General features: G+C 48.0%; 1 protein-coding gene across 8 annotated transcripts in view; it reads left to right on the forward strand.

Annotated features, from left to right (window-relative positions):
- DIDO1 (death inducer-obliterator 1) overlaps positions 1-15,439 on the forward strand; it is a 54,538-nt gene extending 39,099 nt beyond the window's left edge. For 6 of the 8 annotated variants that reach the window (XM_084774366.1, XM_084774370.1, XM_084774365.1 and 3 more), the window contains exons 12-17: positions 1,259-1,394; positions 1,607-2,120; positions 2,489-2,642; positions 2,917-3,006; positions 3,768-3,963; positions 10,819-15,439. In XM_084774366.1, the coding sequence (XP_084630492.1) occupies positions 1,259-1,394; positions 1,607-2,120; positions 2,489-2,642; positions 2,917-3,006; positions 3,768-3,963; positions 10,819-14,078 (4,350 nt within the window). In that variant the 3' untranslated portion in view covers positions 14,079-15,439. Of the gene's footprint in view, positions 1-1,258; positions 1,395-1,606; positions 2,121-2,488; positions 2,643-2,916; positions 3,007-3,767; positions 7,246-10,818 lie in introns of those variants that run through there. The other 2 variants (XM_084774371.1, XM_084774372.1) reach the window with 2 other exon arrangements.
- The last annotated feature ends 4,583 nt before the right edge of the window (positions 15,440-20,022 follow it).

The following is a 20,022-nucleotide window of genomic DNA, read 5'->3' on the forward strand; positions in this document are numbered from 1 at the left end:
TTTTAGTTTTTCGGGACAGGGCTGAACTTGCCCTGTAGACCAGGCTGGCCTGAAACTCACAGAAATCCGCCTGCCTCTGCCTCCCCAAGTGCTGGGATTATAGCACCACCATGCCTGGCTCCTTCAAGATGGTTTTGTTTTTTTGTTTTCGGTTTTTAAAGATTTGTTTATTACATATACAGTGTTTTGCCTGCATATACACTTGCAGGCCAGAAGAGGGCACCAGATCTCATTATAGATGGTTGTGAGCCACCATGTGGTTGCTGGGAATTGAACTCAGGACCTTTGGAAGAACAGCGAGTACTTTAACCACTGAGCCATCTCCAGCCCCCTCCTTTAGTTTTTTGTTTTTCTCTTTCTTCTTTCTTTCTTTCTTTCTTTTTTTTTTTTTTAAGGATTTTTCTGACCTGGGACTCATTCTGTAGACCAGGCTGGCCTCAAACTCAGAGATCTGCCTGCCTCTTCCTCCTGATTATTGGGATTAAAGGTGTGCACTGCCACCACCTAGCTTTTTTTTTTTCCCTTCCTCTTTTCTTTTTTCTTGGAGGAAGTTTTGTTTTGTTTAAAGACAGTCTCTCTTTGTAGCTTAGTCTGGCCTAAAACTTTGCACCTCTGAAATTCTGGGATTGTAGACTGGTCCACCACACCTGGCTTAGTGGGCTTTTTCTCCTTTGTTTCCCTGACCCACCCCAAGATGGGTGGTCTTGGCTGTCCTGGAACTTGGTCTGTGGACCTGGGTGGTCTTGAGCTCAGAGCTCTACCTGCCTCTGCCCCCAGAGTGCTGGTACTGAAGGCATGCCTGGCTCTCCATTGTTCTTCATGGTTTGTGCTATTAACTTGGAGATGGATCGGATTTAGAAGAGAAATTATCTATTTGAGCCAAGCATGTTAGCACTTTCTGTTTCTAGATTAGTGTTTCTCAACCTGTGGGATAACATCCCTTTGGGGGGGGGGGGTGGGCAGGGGTCTCTAACGACCTTTTCACAGAGGTCTCCTATCAGATATCCTGCATATTAAATGCATTACAATTCATAACAGTAATAACTAGTAAAAGTACAGGTATAAAGTAGCAACAAAAATATGTTTATGGTTGCCTCCCCACAGCATGAGGAATAGACTAAAGGGTCACAGCTTAGGAAGGTTGAGAACAGTGTTCTGGGTGGAAGCTGGAGGGGCAGCTTCAGGTCATCCCGTGCCATGCGACAGGCACCGTCTCAAGAAAACAACAAGGCAACTCCTACTTTGATTTCACTTGTAGGAGCAACAAGAGTCAGTGCGAGCTGCCCCTGAGAAGAGCACAGCACCTCTTCTTGACGTCTTCAGCAGCATGCTAAAGGATACAACCAGTCAGCACCGGGCCCATCTTTTTGATTTAAACTGTAAAATCTGTACAGGTGAGCATAATTTTGGGTCTGAAACTTGGAAATAAGACAAAACTTGGCCTTGTTTAAAATTACTCCTCTACAGATAGCCAAGTTAGGACAGTGGCTTTCTGGTACCTATGTAGCTTTGCTGTATATTGTAGTGTTTTTTATTAACATAAGCCATTCCTCCACATAATTGACTGTGACCGTGATGTGTCTTCCTCACACTTCGTACTCTTCAGGTCAGGTTCCATCATCAGAGGATGAACCAGCTCCTAAAAAGCAAAAGCTTTCAGCTTCTGCTAAGAAGGAAGACGTGAAGCCCCGGCACGACGGCTCCCCGCCTCATCCAGTTTCTAACACTGCTGATGAAGCGGTTGCAGAGACACTGCCTGAAAACGCCTCAGAGCCAGACATGGAGAGTCAGGAGAGAAAGGGCTTCCCTGGGCCTCCAGGTGATGGCCCCCCTGAGCCATCATCACTGGAGGGCCTCTCTCCCTGTTCTGTCTCTGGTGGGAGTGGGGTGGTCACCACAGTCACAGTGTGTGGTCGAGACCCCAGGACTGCTCTGAGTGGGTCATGTACAGTCACAGCCTCTGTGGTAGCCCACCTGGACAACACTCAGACATCAGAAGCCAAACTGGACATGCTCAAGCCTGCTCTGACTCCTGCAGTGGTGCCCAAGTCCATACTGGCTAAACCGTCCTCCTCTCCTGACCCAAGATACCTGTCAGTACCACCATCACCAAATACAAGGTGTGTCTTTAGGGTGGGGTCTGAGCAAACGTCACACACTTGCTTTAGACTGACAAGGGAAGCTAGTGGTTAGATTATCGGAAACCTGGTAAATCCTTAGTGTCCTAAAGATGCTCTGTTTCTTGGATGCCCCGTTAATATTTAGGTGTCATTTAGGTCTTTAATGAAAAGTTTTTAACTTAATAGCCATTCCAGTTTGTTGCCTATTGAACTTATTTTCCTGACCAAATGTGTGAGTCATTATGACTTAAGTGAGAGGAAGCCACTAACCTTGTGATTCTCTTTCGCTCCCAAGAATGAAGTCACCATACTTTGAAATATCCATTGTACAAAAAGAAATTAACACTCTTTATGGTTTGGTTTTGCAGCATTTCAGAATCCCGATCCCCGCCGGAAGGAGACACAACCCTCTTTCTGTCTCGACTCAGCACGATTTGGAAAGGATTTATTAATATGCAGAGTGTAGCGAAATTTGTCACTAAGGCATATCCTGTCTCTGGGTGTTTGGATTATCTCAGTGAGGTTAGAACAAAGAAGCCCCTCCCCCATGCATACCTGCCTCTGTGTGTGTCTGTCCTCCCTCTCCTTCCTCTCTTTGTGTGTGTCTGCGTGTGTGTCTGTTTGTCTTAAGAAGGATTCAGATTTCCTGCTGCCCTGCCTCAGCTTCTGCACTAGGCTTTAGGTAACACTTTTCTTTAAGATTGCAGTTGTGTTGTGTGGTCTGGTGTTTTGGAATTACTGTGTCAGTCTCTGAAGACTGCAGCACTGGTGTTAATTGCATGTTCTTCTTGTGTAGGATTTACCAGACACAATCCACATTGGTGGAAGGATTGCTCCAAAGACAGTTTGGGATTATGTTGGCAAGCTCAAGTCATCGGTGTCCAAGGTACCTGCTCACAGTGTGGTCTCTGCAACAGTGGGAGACTGTGCTTGCTTAAACTTTTTTTTTTCTTTTCAAATGTCTCATTTTGTTGGGCTAAAGCTTGTAATGCCAACCTATAACTTACTAGTCATTGAAAATGTTGATGTACACAAGGATGAAGGTATACTTGACTAATAGTGATAGGTGTTTGTGTCTAATTTATCATAATGGTGTGAGTGCATTCAAATTTTAGTAAATACACGGGCTTTGCTTTTCTCTTTCATAACCAAGGGAAAAGAAGGTAAGAACTTGGAGGCATCCTAACTCAGACTTACAGTCTTAGCTCACACACAGGCTTTGGCTTCTGAAAATCCCTTAGGTCAGCTATAGCTGATGTGATGTGTGTGAGGTTTCTTTTGAAAGTGTACCACACTCAAAAGAGTGGGTAAACCATATATACTGGCCTTTTAGTTTGGAGATTCCCAGATGGCACCTGTTGATGGTATGTCCTGTCTGCTGTGGTCCCTGTCATCACAGGAATAGTGAAAGCTTGCTTAGTATCAGGCATGCCTAAGCTGACAACTGTGCATATTACTCACTGAGAGTCCTGCGAGTGGCAGTGGTTTCAGCCCAGCGGTCTGACTGGAACCTGTGCTCTTTCTCCTTGATTTGTGTTAATGATCAGGCAATAGGACTGACAGGTTAGAATTGCTAGACAGTGTGCCATGGTGTCTGCATCTGAAAGAGGGTTGAGCATGTTTCCCTGTGCTCTGTTTGCCTTACAGGAGCTCTGTCTGATCCGCTTCCACCCTGCCACAGAGGAGGAAGAGGTTGCCTACATCTCTCTCTACTCCTATTTTAGCAGCCGTGGCCGCTTTGGGGTTGTAGCTAATAACAACAGGCATGTCAAGGACCTGTACCTGATCCCACTGAGTGCTAAGGACCCTGTGCCATCCAAACTCTTGCCCTTTGAGGGCCCAGGTAAGCACCCAGTTACTGAGAGGTGATTAGGTCCAGCCAGTCCCCACACAGTCCTCTTCTCTTTACAGTCTTCCCAGGTTGTCACAGGGACATCTGCCTCCTGGCCTGAACTCCTAGGAACTAGATTAGGACAACCAGTGGAACCACACATGACAGGAACAACTGTTCTGAAATGTAACCACATAGCTAGAAAAGTGTCTGTTTGTATAAAAATTGACGCACTGCTTACAACCAAATTGTTTGCTGCCTCAGACCAGGGAGCTGTTTAGATGTGAGGAAAGACAGGGAGTGCCTGGAATCAGTATGCCTTCTACTCCAGCAGGAAGGGTTGCTCTTCCTGTTGCCACTCTGCTCAAAGTAGGCTGGGTTCTCCCATTCCAAACCGCTTCTCCTCAGGACTTGATTCCTAAGGGGTCTGGTAACAATGCCATAGAAAAGGATCTCAAAACGACTGCTTTCCAGTCACTGCACATATTGTAGTAAATTCTTTCATCTTCTGCAAACTATTTAGGTTTGCTCTTTCCTTAGAAGTATTGCTTAGTAGATTATTTATAAAGAAACACAGCTGAGGTTCGGATGACATGGAGGGGCCTGGTCCAGTGGTGTGAGGCTCTGCTAAGCCCCTTCAAGGAGTTTTCATGCCTTCAATTAGGGACTTGGCACTGGGTACCTAAAATGGTCTCTTTGGACACGTCCCCAGAAGATTAGTCTTAGCTAAAAGCCAATGGGTTTGACGTGTGTTAAATACTCTTTCGCGTGCTATCATAGAGGTAGCTGTTGAATGCCCCAGCCCTGTACCGCACAACTACATCTAAACTGGCCAGCATGCTGAAGACCCAAACACAGCCGTCCGCCAACTACAGCCTGCTCCTAGTTGATGGCATGGGTGTCCCTTGCCTACAGCTTCAGATATGTGCACACTAAGGTATCGGTTGGTGTCATAGTGCTGGGTTAAGTTACTGGGCACGATGCAGTAGATTTTAGTGCCCAGCACATTTCAAAAGCGAAGTGTATTAGTGTGTTCTGTGAAGCCATATGGGGAATTAAAAAAACAATAATAATAAAGCCACTATATGGGTGGCAGAAGGTGCCCTGGAAGTGCTTGATGACAGCCATGTGAAGAGCTCTGTTCATGACCATGGGTAAAGAGGTATCCAGTTCTCCTGGAAGTGAAGACCCAGAAGCTGACCCTTGGCACCTGTCTGTGTGAAGAGCGGCCGGTCACTTAGATGTGTCTCAGCTGGCGGGTAGGAGTTAATGTCCCCAAGTGGTTCCTATAGTGGAGACAAGCATTGCCTCTGAGCACCGCCCTTCAGGTGGAAAAGCAGAAATGTGAATTAGATCCCTTGCCTTCTGTTAGCTTATAAACAAGAGCAGCACCTCATCCTTCATACTCTCAGCATTGCCAAACAAAGACAGACTGTTTGGAGTGTTGAGAAGCCTGCAAAGTACATGAGCATTGGGATGCATGGGGCCCTTAACCAAGTAGGACTTGGGGGAAGCTCCCAGTGGCCAGGGCCAGGACCAGGAAGGAGACCACCAGAGGAATTGCACATCCATTGTAGCTGCGCAGTCATCTGGGTGCAGGGTTGTGGGGTAGCCAGCTGGGACAGGGCAAGGTAACACTGTACTGTCAAAATGATAAAGGTTGGGGCTTGGCTTACTATAACCCATACGTGATGACCACTGACCACCCAGACTCATGTTTAGTGGCTGGCCACGTAGAGGGCACACTTGCTGAGGCTGTGACACTGGAAGGTACACTGAAAAGATAGGCAGGTTCCCATCCACATTGTCATAAAGGTGTCTTGTTAAAAATAAGAATTCATAAAAGTAATGAAATATTTTATATAAACATGTAAAGATTTTTTTTTTAAGACTATAGGACTGGCTAGCTTGACAGAGAGAATAGTTTTTAATGATAATGTTGTCACAATTACATGTGTGTTGTATTTGCACACTGTCAATGCAAACAGCCTTGACCCAGGCCAGGCTTATGGCTGGACCTGCCTTATGTACTGATGGCTTGACTTGGCATTTTCTAGGTGTAGGTGCGTGTGTTTGGCATTATGCTTGTGTGTACTGTATGTGTGTATGGCTGGGCTGGAGCTTTCTCCTGGCTTGGTTTTCCCTGTCCTCATAGCATCTAATGTCACAGAAACCCTGGATACCTTGCGCCATCTACAGGTGGTAGCTCTGTCTCCTCGGCTGACCTGTGGACCCATCTGAGTACCAACTACCCAACAAGCTGGGGGTCAGTGCACATGCCTAGGAAATTCCTGGGACTTGGATCTGCATACCCAAAGCCTTTCTTCCAGTGTAAGGCTCTGCCTTTAGGCTGGGAGCAGTGAAGCTCTAGCCCTGCGCTGCTATCATAAGAGGGACTAGGAGATCCTGCTGTGACCAGGTAGAGTAGCCCCGTGCTATATGTGCAAATTGTGGTGGGGGTAAAGAAGGCCTTGCAGGAGAGTTTCTATACCTTGTTTCTATACCTCAGTTTCTACACAGGGAGCCACAGGTAGTCCTCTCCATCTGAATTCAGAGCCAAGTAGTTTCTGACATTGGCCTCTTAAACTCTATTTTCTTACTTTGAAGGAAGGCGAGGCCTCAGAACTCTGGCCACGCGCTCAGGACACCACCACCCCTTGCCAGCATTTGGGTTCTTGCCCTAGCATTTGTAATTCACAGACCCAGTCAGTGCATCCTGAAGTGCTGGGTTTCTTAATGACACTAGTGTCCTTGTGCTTTTTATGATGATTTTTCCATTAAAAAAAGAATGCTGTCTGGTCTGTATTCTAGTATGGATATTTCAAAGGACAGCCAGAAAGCCTGGGTCCCTCTGACCCCACTGTCTATACTTTCCACATTTGTGGCCTTAGTCAGAGGACCAAGACTAGTTTCAGGGAGCCGTTCTCTTCTAGACCACACTGAGTCCAGAACCTGTATGCCCACTTCATAGTCCTCAGGGCCCATTGCCAGGCTGGAGAAGACCAAGGGCACTCATTTTGATGTCAGTCTCCTCCCCCAGGCTATCCTCAGGTGCTCTGAGGGAAGGGGCATGATGCTTTTGTACACAGAAAGCATTCCTCAGGGGTGTCAACTCCAGGGTCTCTGTGTTGACTTTAAACAGTTCAATTAGTTGGAAATATTAGCAGGTAAGCACTCAGTTTTCTTGTGTATGTATCAAAGCTTTGCACAGAAACTGTAATCAAAATCAAATATGGTATTGAATGGAATGTACTACTCTTGTCGATCTAAATCAATAAAAATGTGTCATGGAAACTGGCCATTGTTTGTCTGACTTGGAACCATGTGGTAGCTAGGGCCACTTGCCCTGGGCCTGCCTCTGCTCCTTATAAGCCAGGTGGTACAGGGCAGAGGGCATGCAGACTGGCATGCTTCAGTGTCCTTTGACCTTGGGCACATGGAAGAAGATGGACAGCAACCTTGCTCTACCCCAAGAATGCACTGGGTGCAGTGGCTTTACCTGGTCTTAGAGCTTCAGAGTCAAGGAAGGACATGTGCGTGAGTGTGTGTGTGCTAAGTGGGTTGGGAAGTATACAGTTCCCCTCATTTGCCAAGTATGTCCAAGTCATAACTGAAATCTCCACACAGTTTCTGACCCAGCAGGTATGAACATTTTATTTTGATAGATTCAGACCATAAAAGGGTTTTCATCATGAACATATTGAATATGCTGTTAGATTTGGGGTTAGAGGTCAGTTTGACAGGTGTAAGGTCAGCAGGAGTCAGCTTGGGAATGAATCTCTTAATAAACAGGAATGCTAGCCATGTACACAGGCTACGGCACCACCTCCCACTCTCTGTAGAAGCAGGTGGTTATCTTCAGCCACATCTTGCAGACTGTTGCTACCATGTCTGGACACAGGTCCTGAGAGATGAACTGGCACACCTTTGCAGTTGCACCCTTGTCTCGTTTCTCTCCCTCTCTATCTGATACCGGAGTCTAACGGCTAGACATGGAACTAAACAGGCTTGCATTCATACACGTGAAACAGCACTCAGCAATGAATCAGTTGTGGAAGTAGGACGGCACATTTTAACCACATCTGCTATGTCAGTCTCCCACTGCTTGTTTTGCCTAGTTGTGTGAATTGACAGTCTCCTAAGAGCCCCAAAGAGATGGTGAGTCAGTAACTGCCATCTTGTCTAGTGACTGGCTCTTGTGGACCTCCTACCTGTACAGAAGCTGGGCTGACCATTGTATCAGAGGCCATACACCTACACATTCCAGGGAGCTGAACTCTAAGCCTGATGGTTGACAAAATGCAGCAGCCCGGAAGGTGGACCCCAAGAAACCTGGACCTCCACAGCTCCTCCAGGTGTCAGGGTAGAGATGGGGACTTGGGCCCTTTGACCTTCATTGACATTTCCTATATGTCACACCTTGCATACACGGTGGAGCAGCATCATTAACTTTGGGACATGCCCTCTTCAGTGAAGATACTTCCAAGGCCCAAGACACGAGATGAAGCTTCTTCCAGGGTGCTAGCTCCAGTTGAATTTGGGTTCGGTTTTTCTTGTTTTGGCTGGCCTGGAAGTCACCATATAGTAGTCTAAGTTTGCCTTGAACTCATGAAGATCCTCCTGCCCTCAGACTCCTGAGTGGATAATACATATGAGCCACTATTCCTTAATGGATACTTTGGTTCTTGTAGGTACACAGGAGTCAGGCAATGGGGATTGTTTCAGAATAGGGTTGTGCTTCTTGAGGAGGTCAGCCTGTGGAACCCTGTAGTGTGCACATGGTGGCCAAGTGACCAGAAACGACTGCTGGTAAGATGCAGGTCTAGGCATCCTGCTGTGCTCAAAACCAGCAGGGAATAAACTAGCAGCTTGCTGGAGCATCCTGCTTTGAGACACACTGATTCTTTTCAACAATGAGGACCCTGGACCCTGGTTTTGGGTCTCTGTTATAGTGGAAGATTACTAAAGCAGGAGTTGGATACAATGAAGGGTCCATCGTCTGCACTTGGGTGGTCTGGAGTGAGGCAGTATAGCTCCCCTTATGGAGGGCTAGGGCTCAACACTAAGCTGTCCATCCTGCTTCCTCACACTAGAGCCCCCTGTCCTTAGCTCTGTGTTTTTCCCTCACAGCCTGCCACTCACACACCCCCAGCCAGCCTCCTAGTGTCAAATTCTAGAAAGAGCCTGGCTTATACAGCTGTCCAATAAAGCTTAAGTTTGAGGCCCAGATGTTCCAACAAGTTTTCATAATGCAAACTTGCAAGCTCTGGTCATCTAAACTATAGATCTTAACAAGCCACATAGGAAGCAAATAGCAGCCACCATTTTACATCTAAAATCTCCTTAATTTCTCTTTAGAAAACAAACAATAGCCTTTCCACACACTCTTAAGTGGGGAAGTTTTGATGTGATGTTCAGCGGGATCTTCCTGATCTCCTGGTCGGTTTGTTTTCCCTCCTGCCTCCTAGTTCTTTCTCTGATACACACCAGACAGCCCTATCAGTTTTCGAATGCAGGAGGCTGGTGCTGAGATTCCTAAAACGAGGGAGGAGGGCTAGGTGTGGGGGCTGGGTAGTCAGTTCCCAGTGGCTGTCCCTGTCTGCCACCTCTATCCCCTATTGTGTGCTAAGCCTTGTTGGAATTTAGGAATTGTAATACTCCTAGAACTAACTACATGCCACGTTTAAAAGCAGTTGTTTACAGTAAGTTGAAACAAAAATTTTGATGGTGATTTTAATAGCATAAAGATTACGTGAATATATTTTCTAACAGTAAATTGAATAGTATGATCGGACTGATAGCTTGTTTCGTTTTACATCTGTATTCTTCACGCTATGCCATTCTCTCCCCGCCCCCACCCCCCCCACCCCACCCCACTCCAGCCCCGAAGTTACAAGTTTTCTGACCTGGGCTTTTCATTCTTGCTTTGGTCTATATAGAAGGGTGGGAAGCAGCTGGCGTTCCTGAGTTGGCTTGCCACGCTGTTTCTGAGAAGTCCTCTCCTTTAGAAGCAAGTGTGCCCTAAACCTCCCTGGCACCTCCTCCCTGGGGAGTGCCCAATCCCACCATTTGCAAATGCCCTGTGCTTCATTCAAGCACAGGACTCAGTGTTTACTAAAACTTGAGCAGTAGGTGGTTGATGGGTGCTTTGTCACTGCCCAGTTGGACTCTGCATTCACTCTCCTGCTGCTGCTGCTGCCTCTCCAGTTCTGGCTTAGCACTTGTACCCACTCACTATTCACAGCTCAGGGGGACTTCTTGATACGTACATGCCCAGTGAGTTGTGTTTTTAATTGAGCTTTGTTTTCTCCGATGCCAGATTAAATTCACTGTACCTCTTGTGTCATTATAGCTTAGGTTTGATTGTTCCCTGTTTGCTAGCTTAGTATATTTAACTTAATGTATGCAAGCTCACATTTTAAAGCTAAAAGGGGGCTGCTCTCTCCTGGCAGTAGGAGAACATAGCTGAGACTTATACTCTCAGCCTTGCCAGTCAAACAGTCCAGCAACTAGTGGCTGTTTGTCTCACCTCTGATATAACTTTGGCATTTCAGCAGCTGGAAAGACATAGTATAAACCCTGACGTGGAATGGGCTTGCTCGTGACTTGTTCTTTTTTTGTGGTTTCTGGGGAAGCACTGATTTATCACACAGGCCCCTTTCAGACTACTAGCTGGGACTGGGTGGGTATGCTGGTCCATTCAGGGACTAGAGTCCCTTCCTTCTGCCTCAATTAGCTTCTCAGACTTTGAATTTTCTTTTACCACAGAATCTCTTCTTCCTATTGAAGTTCCCCCCACAAAAGCCATGGGAAAGGGTGGAAGCTAGGCTTAGATTCTAAAGTTTGTGTAAATGTTTTGTTTTCTAGGTCTTGAATCACCGCGTCCAAATATAATACTTGGGTTGGTAATCTGTCAGAAAGTCAAACGCCCTTCCGGTGCTGCAGAGTCAGACAAAGCAGATGAGAAGCGGGCTCGACTCCAGCAGGAAGAAATAGAAACTTCAGTCTATCCCAAAGCAACTGCAGCTTTGCCGTCTGAAAAGAAGCCTCCCAAGTACCATGCGCACGCTGCAGACACAGCTGTTAGCAGCACACCGCCTGGTTCTCCTCCCCCTCCCCCTCCACCCCCTCCTCCTCCACCCCCTTCTCTTCCTGAACCCCCAGTATTGAAAATACTGTCATCCCTCAAGCCAGGGTCCACCAGCACCGTCACAGCGCCCACCACAGCAGCAGCAGCCACCACCACAGCTTCCCCTGTTACTTCTGCCACTTCAAAAACAGCTTCCCCTCTGGAACACATCCTACAGACTCTCTTTGGGAAAAAGAAGTCATTTGAGCCCTCTGCTAAAGAATCTGTTGGGTCTACCCTATCTCCACATCAGGACTCCAAGACCAAGGGGGAGGACGCCGTGTCTGCAGCTCCTATGTTGGATCCAATTGTTCAACAGTTTGGTCAGTTCTCAAAAGACAAGGCTCTGGAGGAGGAGGAGGAGGATGACAGGCCCTACGACCCTGAAGAAGAGTACAACCCTGAACGAGCCTTTCATACCCTGCTTGCTGAGCCAGGGAGCCACCACGATGTGCAAAATGTTCCCGAAACAGCTGAGAAGGAAGAGGTGGCCTATGATCCAGAAGACGAGACCATCTTAGAAGAAGCCAAAGTGACCATCGATGACCTTCCCAATCGGATGTGTGTGAAAGTCAGCTCCACGGAAAGGCCTGCTGACTTTACCGCTGACGCCTCGAGTGCCTCCCTGGTAGAACAACAGAAAATGTTAGAAGAGCTGAATAAGCAGATTGAGGAGCAGAAGAGGCAGCTGGAGGAGCAAGAGGAGGCCCTCAGGCAGCAGAGGGCTGCGGTGGGTGTCTCCATGGCACACTTCTCTGTGTCAGATGCATTGATGTCACCACCACCCAAGTCTTCCCTGGCCAAAACTGAGCTGTTCTCTCAAGAACAGCAAGCCCCCGACCCAGGTCAAGGAGCCCTGAGCGCCAACCACAGCTTAGACTCCAGACAAAGTAGGGACCCCAGGCAGGCCAGGAGGCTGGCTGCTGAAAACATTGAGAATGAGCCCCTTCCCAGAGCCCCCACAGGAAGCACACCTGGCCCACAAGGCACCCTGCTTGCCAAGGAGGCTCCTGCTGTGGCTCCAGTAGTCACGGGGCCTGGGCTAGCTGCAGAGGCCAAGGAATCAATGACTATTCCCTGGGCTCCAGGTGAAAACACGGTGTTGAGACCTGAACATGACGCCCAGACGTGTGAGCTCCCTGCTGTCTCATTACCCCTGGACAGTAGCCACCTTCCTACTGCTGGGGACGGCACAGCCAGGCCAGCACCACCCCGCAGAGTGCTGCTGCCCACACCACCTAATGCTTCCTTTCCACCCAGCTTCCCTTTGCAACCTGAAGCACAGAATTTTAGTTCTGGAGGCAGGGAGCCTTTCTCAGGGTCCATGTTTCTGTCTCAGGAAACATCTCTTGGCTCGTCCCAGTATGAGGACCCTCGGGGTGCTCAGTCTGCTGGGAGGAGTGACAGCCCAGTGGCTGATACTGAGGACACCAGAGAGCCACAGCCCAGGCCTGTTGAGGGTACTTCATTCCCTCTGCCTGGGCAGAGGGGAGGGGGCCCTCAGCCCCAGTTTCCTGGCCAGCGTGAACCTGTACCACGTACTTTTGGGATGTCAGGACATCATGGCCCCAGTTTCCCAGGACCTAGGGGGCCAGTCCCTCCATTTTCAGAAGAGACTATTGTCCCTAACAGTGATGGATCAAGAGGCCCTCCACCTGCCAGATTTGGGGTCCAGAAGCCACCAATCCCTTCCTTATTCTCTGGGCAGCATGGGCCACCTCCCTATGGGGACAGCAGAGGACTCTCACCTTCTTATCTTGGTGGGCCCAGAGGAGGAGCACCAGCCCAATTTGAAGACCGCAAAGATCCTCATGGAGAGAAAAGGGAATTCCAGGACACTCCGTACAACGAGATGACAGGTGCACCCGCCCAGTGTGAAGGGCCCGACCAGACCCAGTACATGGGGAATAGGGCACCCTTCCAATTTGGAGGCCAGAGACGGCCACTGCTGACTCAGATGAAAGGACCCCGTGGAGGACCTCCACCCTCTCAGTTTGGAGGCCAAAGGGGACCACCACCTGGTCATTTTGTGGGCCCACGTGGGCCCCATCCTAGTCAGTTTGAAACTTCCCGGGGCACCCATCCTGCCCAGTTTGAAGGGTCCAGGGGCCAAGCACCAGGTTTCATGCCTGTCCCCCGAGGCGTTCAACCCCAGCAGTTCGAAGAGCAGATGGTGAACTCACCGCCACGATTTGCGGGTCAGAGGGCACCGGCACCCCTGCCATATGGAGGACCAAGGGGCCCCGCACCCTTTGCTGAGAAAAATGATCAGCAGCCTTCTCGATTTCACTTTCAGGGCCCATCTTCACAGCCTGTGAAGCCTCCCCCTCGGCCCCTGCTGGAGCTGCCAAGCCATCCTCCCCAACATAGGAAGGACCGATGGGATGAGGCAGGCCCAGCCACTGGCCTGCCTTCCAGTGCTGGCCCTGGACAGGGCCATGAGGCTGACGGGCAGTGGGCCACTTCGGAGTTCCGGGAAGGCAAAGGCCATGAGTACAGGAACCCAGCCTTTGAAGGGAGACAGAGGGAGCGGTTTGAAGCCGGACCTAAAGAAAAGTCTCTGGACGAGCCAGAAGCCCAAGGGTTGGAAAACCGGCAGGGCCGGGCATTTGAGGATAGGAGGCGAGAGCGAGAGCGAGGCAGAAACTGGAGTCGAGAAAGAGACTGGGAGAGGAGCCGGGAGTGGGACCGGCATCGGGAGTGGGACAAAGGCAGGGATAGGAGCTCCAACAGGGACAGGGAGAGAGACACTGACAGGGCTAAGGAGTGGGACCGGAGCCGCGAGAGGAGCCGGAACCGCGAACGGGACCGTGAAAGGCGGCGAGACCGAGACAGAGACCGGTCCCGGAGCAGAGACCGAGACAGGGACCGAGAGAGAGCCCGAGACAGGGACCGAGGCCGGGACCAGAAGGACCGCAGCAAGAGCAGAGAGAGCCCCCGGGACCTGAAGCCTGAGGCCAGGGCCTCTGATGGGGGCCCTGCCACAGCCCAGGCCTAGAGGCCATTGCACTCGGGCTGGTGTGGACAGAGACCTGTTGTCGGCTATTGTGTATATAGGCTCAGCCTGGCAAAGACCCCTCTAAAAGCCAAGTGCATAAAATGTGTTGAGCAAAGAATGTTTGAAATAGCTATGAACTTATGTGCAGGATATAATATTTCTGGACTTCAGGAATTACTGTAATTTTGTGTATAATGGTTTGTTACAAAATTTCCCAACTTTACAATTCTGATGTTTTTTTTAAAAAAATAACTTAATATTTCCATTTAAAATTACAGAAATGGGAAAGTGTCTACAAAAGCATATTGCTTTTTTTCAGATTATAAAGTTATCTTTTCCAATAACTTGACTGGTGTAAGTTTTAAGAGAATTCCAGTGGACCTTAGAGCTAGCTTTCCCTGTGCTGTCCTCTCTGCTTCCATATATCTAGACCTATCCAGAGGCTCTCAGTGCTGTCCTGGATGAAAAGCGCTGTTGGGGGTCAAGCTGGCGGTGTGTGCTTGCAACAGTGGAGACCAGCCTTCATAGGCCTGCCTCCCCCACCATGCATCACTTCAGAAGTTTTTTCAGAACATAATTAGAAACAATCTGTCCTAGTGGGAATTGTTAGATTTTAAATAACAATTTATCTTTAAATGTCCAAACTTAGCCTAAAGAAGGAAGCAAAGCAGTTAAGAGTAATTAAGAGGGAGGAGACACAAGTTGGTCAGAAAAGCATTGCCCGTTGCTGCCTGCTGACAGACCCCGGACAGGGTTGGAAGCTTTTCAGCTGGATAGGGCAGTGTTTGTACCAGATCTGGAAAAGAGGATGATGGTGAAGCAGACTGCTTCATGAAGGGCTGTGCTGCCGCTGCCGCATAGCCTCAGGTCCTCTGAAGATGCTGCGAGAAGGCTGGCTACCTTATTTGACTGTGCAAATATGTTTGATAGTTCCTTTTATATTTTCATAAACTTACTTTTTCAGATAGAGAATAGAGAGCTTCGTTTGTTCTTTGGAATCTTTTATTTCATTGTACATCACTACAGATTTTTTTCACTTTATAGCACAAATTTTTAAGTTGAAAAGACATGAAAAATAGCAATTTGGGATATTTGCTATTATAAACAAATGTCAGTAGGTTAAATTACATGGAAGTGTCAGTTTCAACATCTAATAAAATGTGGGTTTTTAAAAAAACATATAAAGTAAAATTTTCTAACATAAATGCACAAGCATAAGAATCAAGTGTGTTTCTTTAGGTTTACTTCGTAGAAATTTCTGTACATTGTATTTTGTATTGCAGAGTGTTATATCGCTGTCCGTTGAAACACAGGACTTACTAGGTTTTGTTACTTGAAGTAGAATAAATATCTACAGAGTTCTTGTCTCTCTTTTCACTCAGCCTTGATCCCTAGTTATCACAGTCTAGGCAAAGGCATCCCACTCCCAGCTGGCAGTCTTACTTCCTGTGCTGGGTGCTGCCTGCTGGGTGGTATTAGGGCCCAAGAATATTGCACTGGCTGGTACCCTATGCAGAACCCTGACCACAGCAGGTGCATGAGCTACAGCAAGCCTGAGGGTGTCACTGAAGGCAACCCGCGTCAGAGCAGAAGGTAGGGAGTCACAGGAATGCACAGGTGCTACGGCAGGCTTTTTAAAAGGTCTGGTTTTGGAGCAACCACTCTGGTGGAGTTGGCCCAGAGTGCCTGCATGTGTCCCTGCCCTTCACTGCCACCTGCTGGAAAGACTAGGACCTAAATCTAGCTTCTATATCCTCTGAGGTACCCACCCAGTGCAGCAACAAAAACATGGCCAGATAATCCACACCTGCACCCAGCTGAAGTGTTTGCTGGGGCTTGGAGGCAGAAGGCAACTCACTCACCAAATCCAGCTCTGACAGCCGTATCACCTCCTTGTTTTGAGATGGTCTCACTAAACAGCCTCAAGTTTATAGCAGTCCTGCCCCAGCCTCTTGAGTTCCGGGGTCACAGACTAGCATCAGTACTCCCCCCCCCCCAGCTCCCATTTTAACATGTGTGCCTTGGTTTGGTTAGGTTATGTGTTCATCCCAAAGCTGTGAACCTACTGCACATTCTGTCTCTAGGTGTTTGGATGTAGCACACCTGGGAAGGTAGATTAGGGGGAAAAGAAAGGAGCTATTAGGGCCCCCAGTTTCCAGTAGTGTCCTCCACTTCATTAGAGCCCTGGCAACAGCAGCCATGGCGTGCCATTACCAAGTCCAGTAACATGCAAACAAAGGTGTCTGTGCAGGGAAAGCAGTGGAGCCTGGCTGCAGCTCAGGCTAAGAAGAGCCTGACTAGCACAGCAGAGCAGGCAGGCGTCTACAGTCATACCAAGGGCAGCAGCCACTGGGAAAGCAGCTGGTCACACCTGCTTCCCACAGCAGCACACATCTGTAGGGCTCTTAGCCAAGGTGGTGTGTGGAGGGAAGAGCCAGCCGTCAGCCAGTCTTACACTCAGCAGATTTAGTAGTGTGTGGTGTGTCCTATGCATGACTAGCTTTCCTCATTGCTGTGACAGAACACAGAAGGAAGGACTGACTGATTAGTGGTTTCAGGGTGATTCTGTCCACCATGGAAATTGGAGCAGCTGTGACCAACAATGAGAGCTTTTTTTTTTTTTTTTTGGTTTTTCGAGACAGGGTTTCTCTGTGTAGCCTTGGCTGTCCTGGACTCACTTTGTAGACCAGGCTTGCTTCGAACTCACAGCGATCCGCCTGCCTCTGCCTCCTGAGTGCTGGGATTAAAGACGTGTGCCACCATGCCTGGCTTAAAACTAATTTATTTATTTTGCTTTATTTGCATTGGTTTGAGGCCATTAGATCCTTGGAACTGGAGTTATAGACAGCTGTTAGCTGCCATGTGGGTGCTGGAAATTGAACCTGGGTCCTTTGAAAGAACAGACAGTGCTCTTAACCACTGAGCCATCTCTCCAGCCCTGACAATGGGAGCTTTTAATATATCCTGTTCACAGTGAGTCCCGTGGTGTTGCTCAGCTGGGCTGTACCCCTTAAAGCCACCCTCCCCCCACTTGGTAGCCAATGTCAACCAGCTAGTCTTGTCTTAAATGTTTTATTAGCTCCCAGAATAGCACCACCAGCTGGGGACCAAGTATTCAAACACTTGAGCCTGTGGGGAACATTTCAGACCCAACCATAACTTTTTTTTTTCTTTTTGGTTTTTCGAGACAGGGTTTCTCTGTGTAGCCTAGGCTGTCCTGGACTAACTTTGTAGACCAGGCCAGCCTCCAACTCACAGTGATCCACCTGCCTCTGCCTCCAGAGTGCTGGAATTAAAGGTATGTGCCACCACATCTGGCTTTTTTTTTTAAGGTATTGGGAGCTACAGGGATGGCTCAGAGGTTAAGAGCACTGGCTGCTCTTCCAAAGGTCCTGAGTTCAATTCCCAGCAACCACATGGTGATTCACAACCATCTATAATGAGATCTGGTGTCCTCTTCTGCCATGCAGGCAGGTTGAACACAGTATACATAATGAATAAATAAATCTTTTTTTAAAAATTACTTTGAAAAAATAAAATTGGGATTGTATAGTATTGTAGGTTTATTGGGTTATTTTTGATTTGTCAATAAACTGGATAATTCCCTAAAGCTTCCCACATTCACAAAAACTTGTTTGCCATAGGTCTTGGCAGCACATGCTTCATAGGCAAGCAGAGCTCTGTGAGTTTAAGGCCAGGGTTGCATAGAGACCCTATCTTAAAAATAGTCAGTTGCACTTTTACATTGTTTGAAAGCTTTATATGCAACTTTAAAAAAAAAAAGTTGTGTTCTTTCTCCTCTGGGCATAACATGATGCCTTCTTAGTGTTAGAGTACAGATTGGTGTGGCTTTGTAACCATAGCAACTAGCAGGACAATACTAGGAAATCAGGCTTGTGGTAATGGTGCTGATACTCCCTGCTCTCTTGTGGTCTTGGGTAATTAGAGTATATGGGAAGTAGGGAGTTAACTGAAGGTAGGGCTCCATGATGCAGCTTGCATGAGGTCAGCATCCACAATGGAGTGGGACTTGGCTGTGATGCAGCCCTTTGGGAGCTCTTAAGTAGGCCTTGTCAACTCCTTGGCCTGCAAAGCTGGACTTTGGTAGAACTGTTTCTCTGCTCTGTCGCTGGTGTTGTAGACACATTCATCTTCCTAGGAAACACTAACAGAGCACAAGCTCCCCAGGTGTGGTGTGGTCTATCTTCAATCCCAGCACTGTGAGCTTGAGTGGGGTAGGACTAGCCTGGTTACACAAACAAACGTTTTTAAAAATGCTCCTTGTAGGTTTGTAAATTCCCAGGTGCTCATGGTAAAGAAAATGGGAAATGAAGTGTGAATCAAAGCCCGAAGCTACAGCACACCATCCTGGATAGCCATGTGATGGCTTGCCCACTCCGTTCTGCTTTGCCGTGTTACTACTACTAGTTTCAGGGCTGGGGTGGGGTGAGGGAAGTGTGTGACACTACAGAACACATTTACTTTCCAGAGATGAAGCTCCAGGGAACAAAGACTTGAACAAAGGGCTTTGTTCGTGGCTCCACATAAACGTGGTGTAGTGGAGGGTCTGGCCCCTGTCAAGGTGCAGGCTTCCTACGCTCAGGAGACTTACGGCCCTCTGCTAGTGCTGCCAAGCCTGCCAACCTGGATGCAGGAGAAATAAGGCTGCCTGGGTTCTTTGCTCCAAAACAAATTAGAGCCTATGAGGACAAGAAGACTGCATGCTGTACGTCAAATGACACAAGACAGGATGCAGAGCAACTGAGGCGTGAAGACATAACAGGTGACAAGCAAAGGACCCATCTCCTGAGTAAATCTAGCACCTCTCAAATAACAGAGTCACCACCCACCCTGCAACAGCCAGAGCCAGTTTGAAGGGATAAAAATCACACCCAGGAAAGAAATCCTGGGAGCAGGGATTGAACTATTAAAGAGGTTTGTGGCCCTACTCAGGCCAGCATCAGACAGGCAGTTTCCCAGTGCTGTAAAAGCGGGAGGTTGGGAAAGGCAGTAAGGTAGGCCGAGAAGTCCTGCCTGTGCTTTTAAGGCTGGGGCTGTCCTGAGTTATTACCATGAAGTGGCTGCACAAGGTGATACTTTGAGAACAGAAAGATCAGGGTGGCCAGGCTGGGACAATGCTAAGAGGCAGCATAGGGAGCAACCCAGGGAACTGGGATTGCTCTGTATCTTGATAGCAACATTAGCACATGATTTATTCCTCAGGAATTCAGACGTAGAAGGTCCACCTGATAGATGGGTAGAAACAACTCCTGTACAGATGTATGTGCAAGCAAGTGTACACACATCCACACATGCTCACATACAGGCACATACACACGACGAGAGAAGCTAAAAAAAAAAAAAAAAAAAAAAAGTCCAGGGTCCAGGGAAGACACAGCCAGACCTCCATAGTAGCAACAAAATCAGGACTAATGCAATATGGATACCCTGGAAACACAGCCCATTCTCCAATATGGGGAGTAGCCATTTGTCCTGTCAGGAGGCACATCTCCCCAGTGCTCATCACAGCAATGTAAGTTGTATAATTGCAGGGACCTCAACTAAGGCTAAGCTGGGACTGATAGCTTCAGTGCTAAAAAGGATTTCAGGACTGGTTGTATATACTTTTTACATTTTTTTTTTTAATTTTGGGGGTTTTTGTTTTGTTTTTTGTTTTTGTTTTTTGAGACAGTGTTTCTCTGTTTAGCCTCGGCTATCTGGACTTGCAGTGTAGACCAGGCTGGCCTCAAACTCACAGCAATCCACCTGCCTCTGCCTCCTGAGTGCTGGGATATTTTTTGGTTTTTCAAGACAGGGTTTCTCTGTGTTGCCTTGGATATCCTGGACTTGCTTTGTGGACCAGGCGAGCCTCAAACATACAGAGATCTGCTTGCCTCTGCCTCCTGAGTGCTAGGATTAAAGGAGTGTGCCATCATGCTGGGCT

Source organism: Acomys minous (genome assembly GCF_964271855.1).
Source record: "Acomys minous genome assembly, chromosome: 3".
NCBI lineage: Eukaryota > Metazoa > Chordata > Mammalia > Rodentia > Muridae > Acomys > Acomys minous.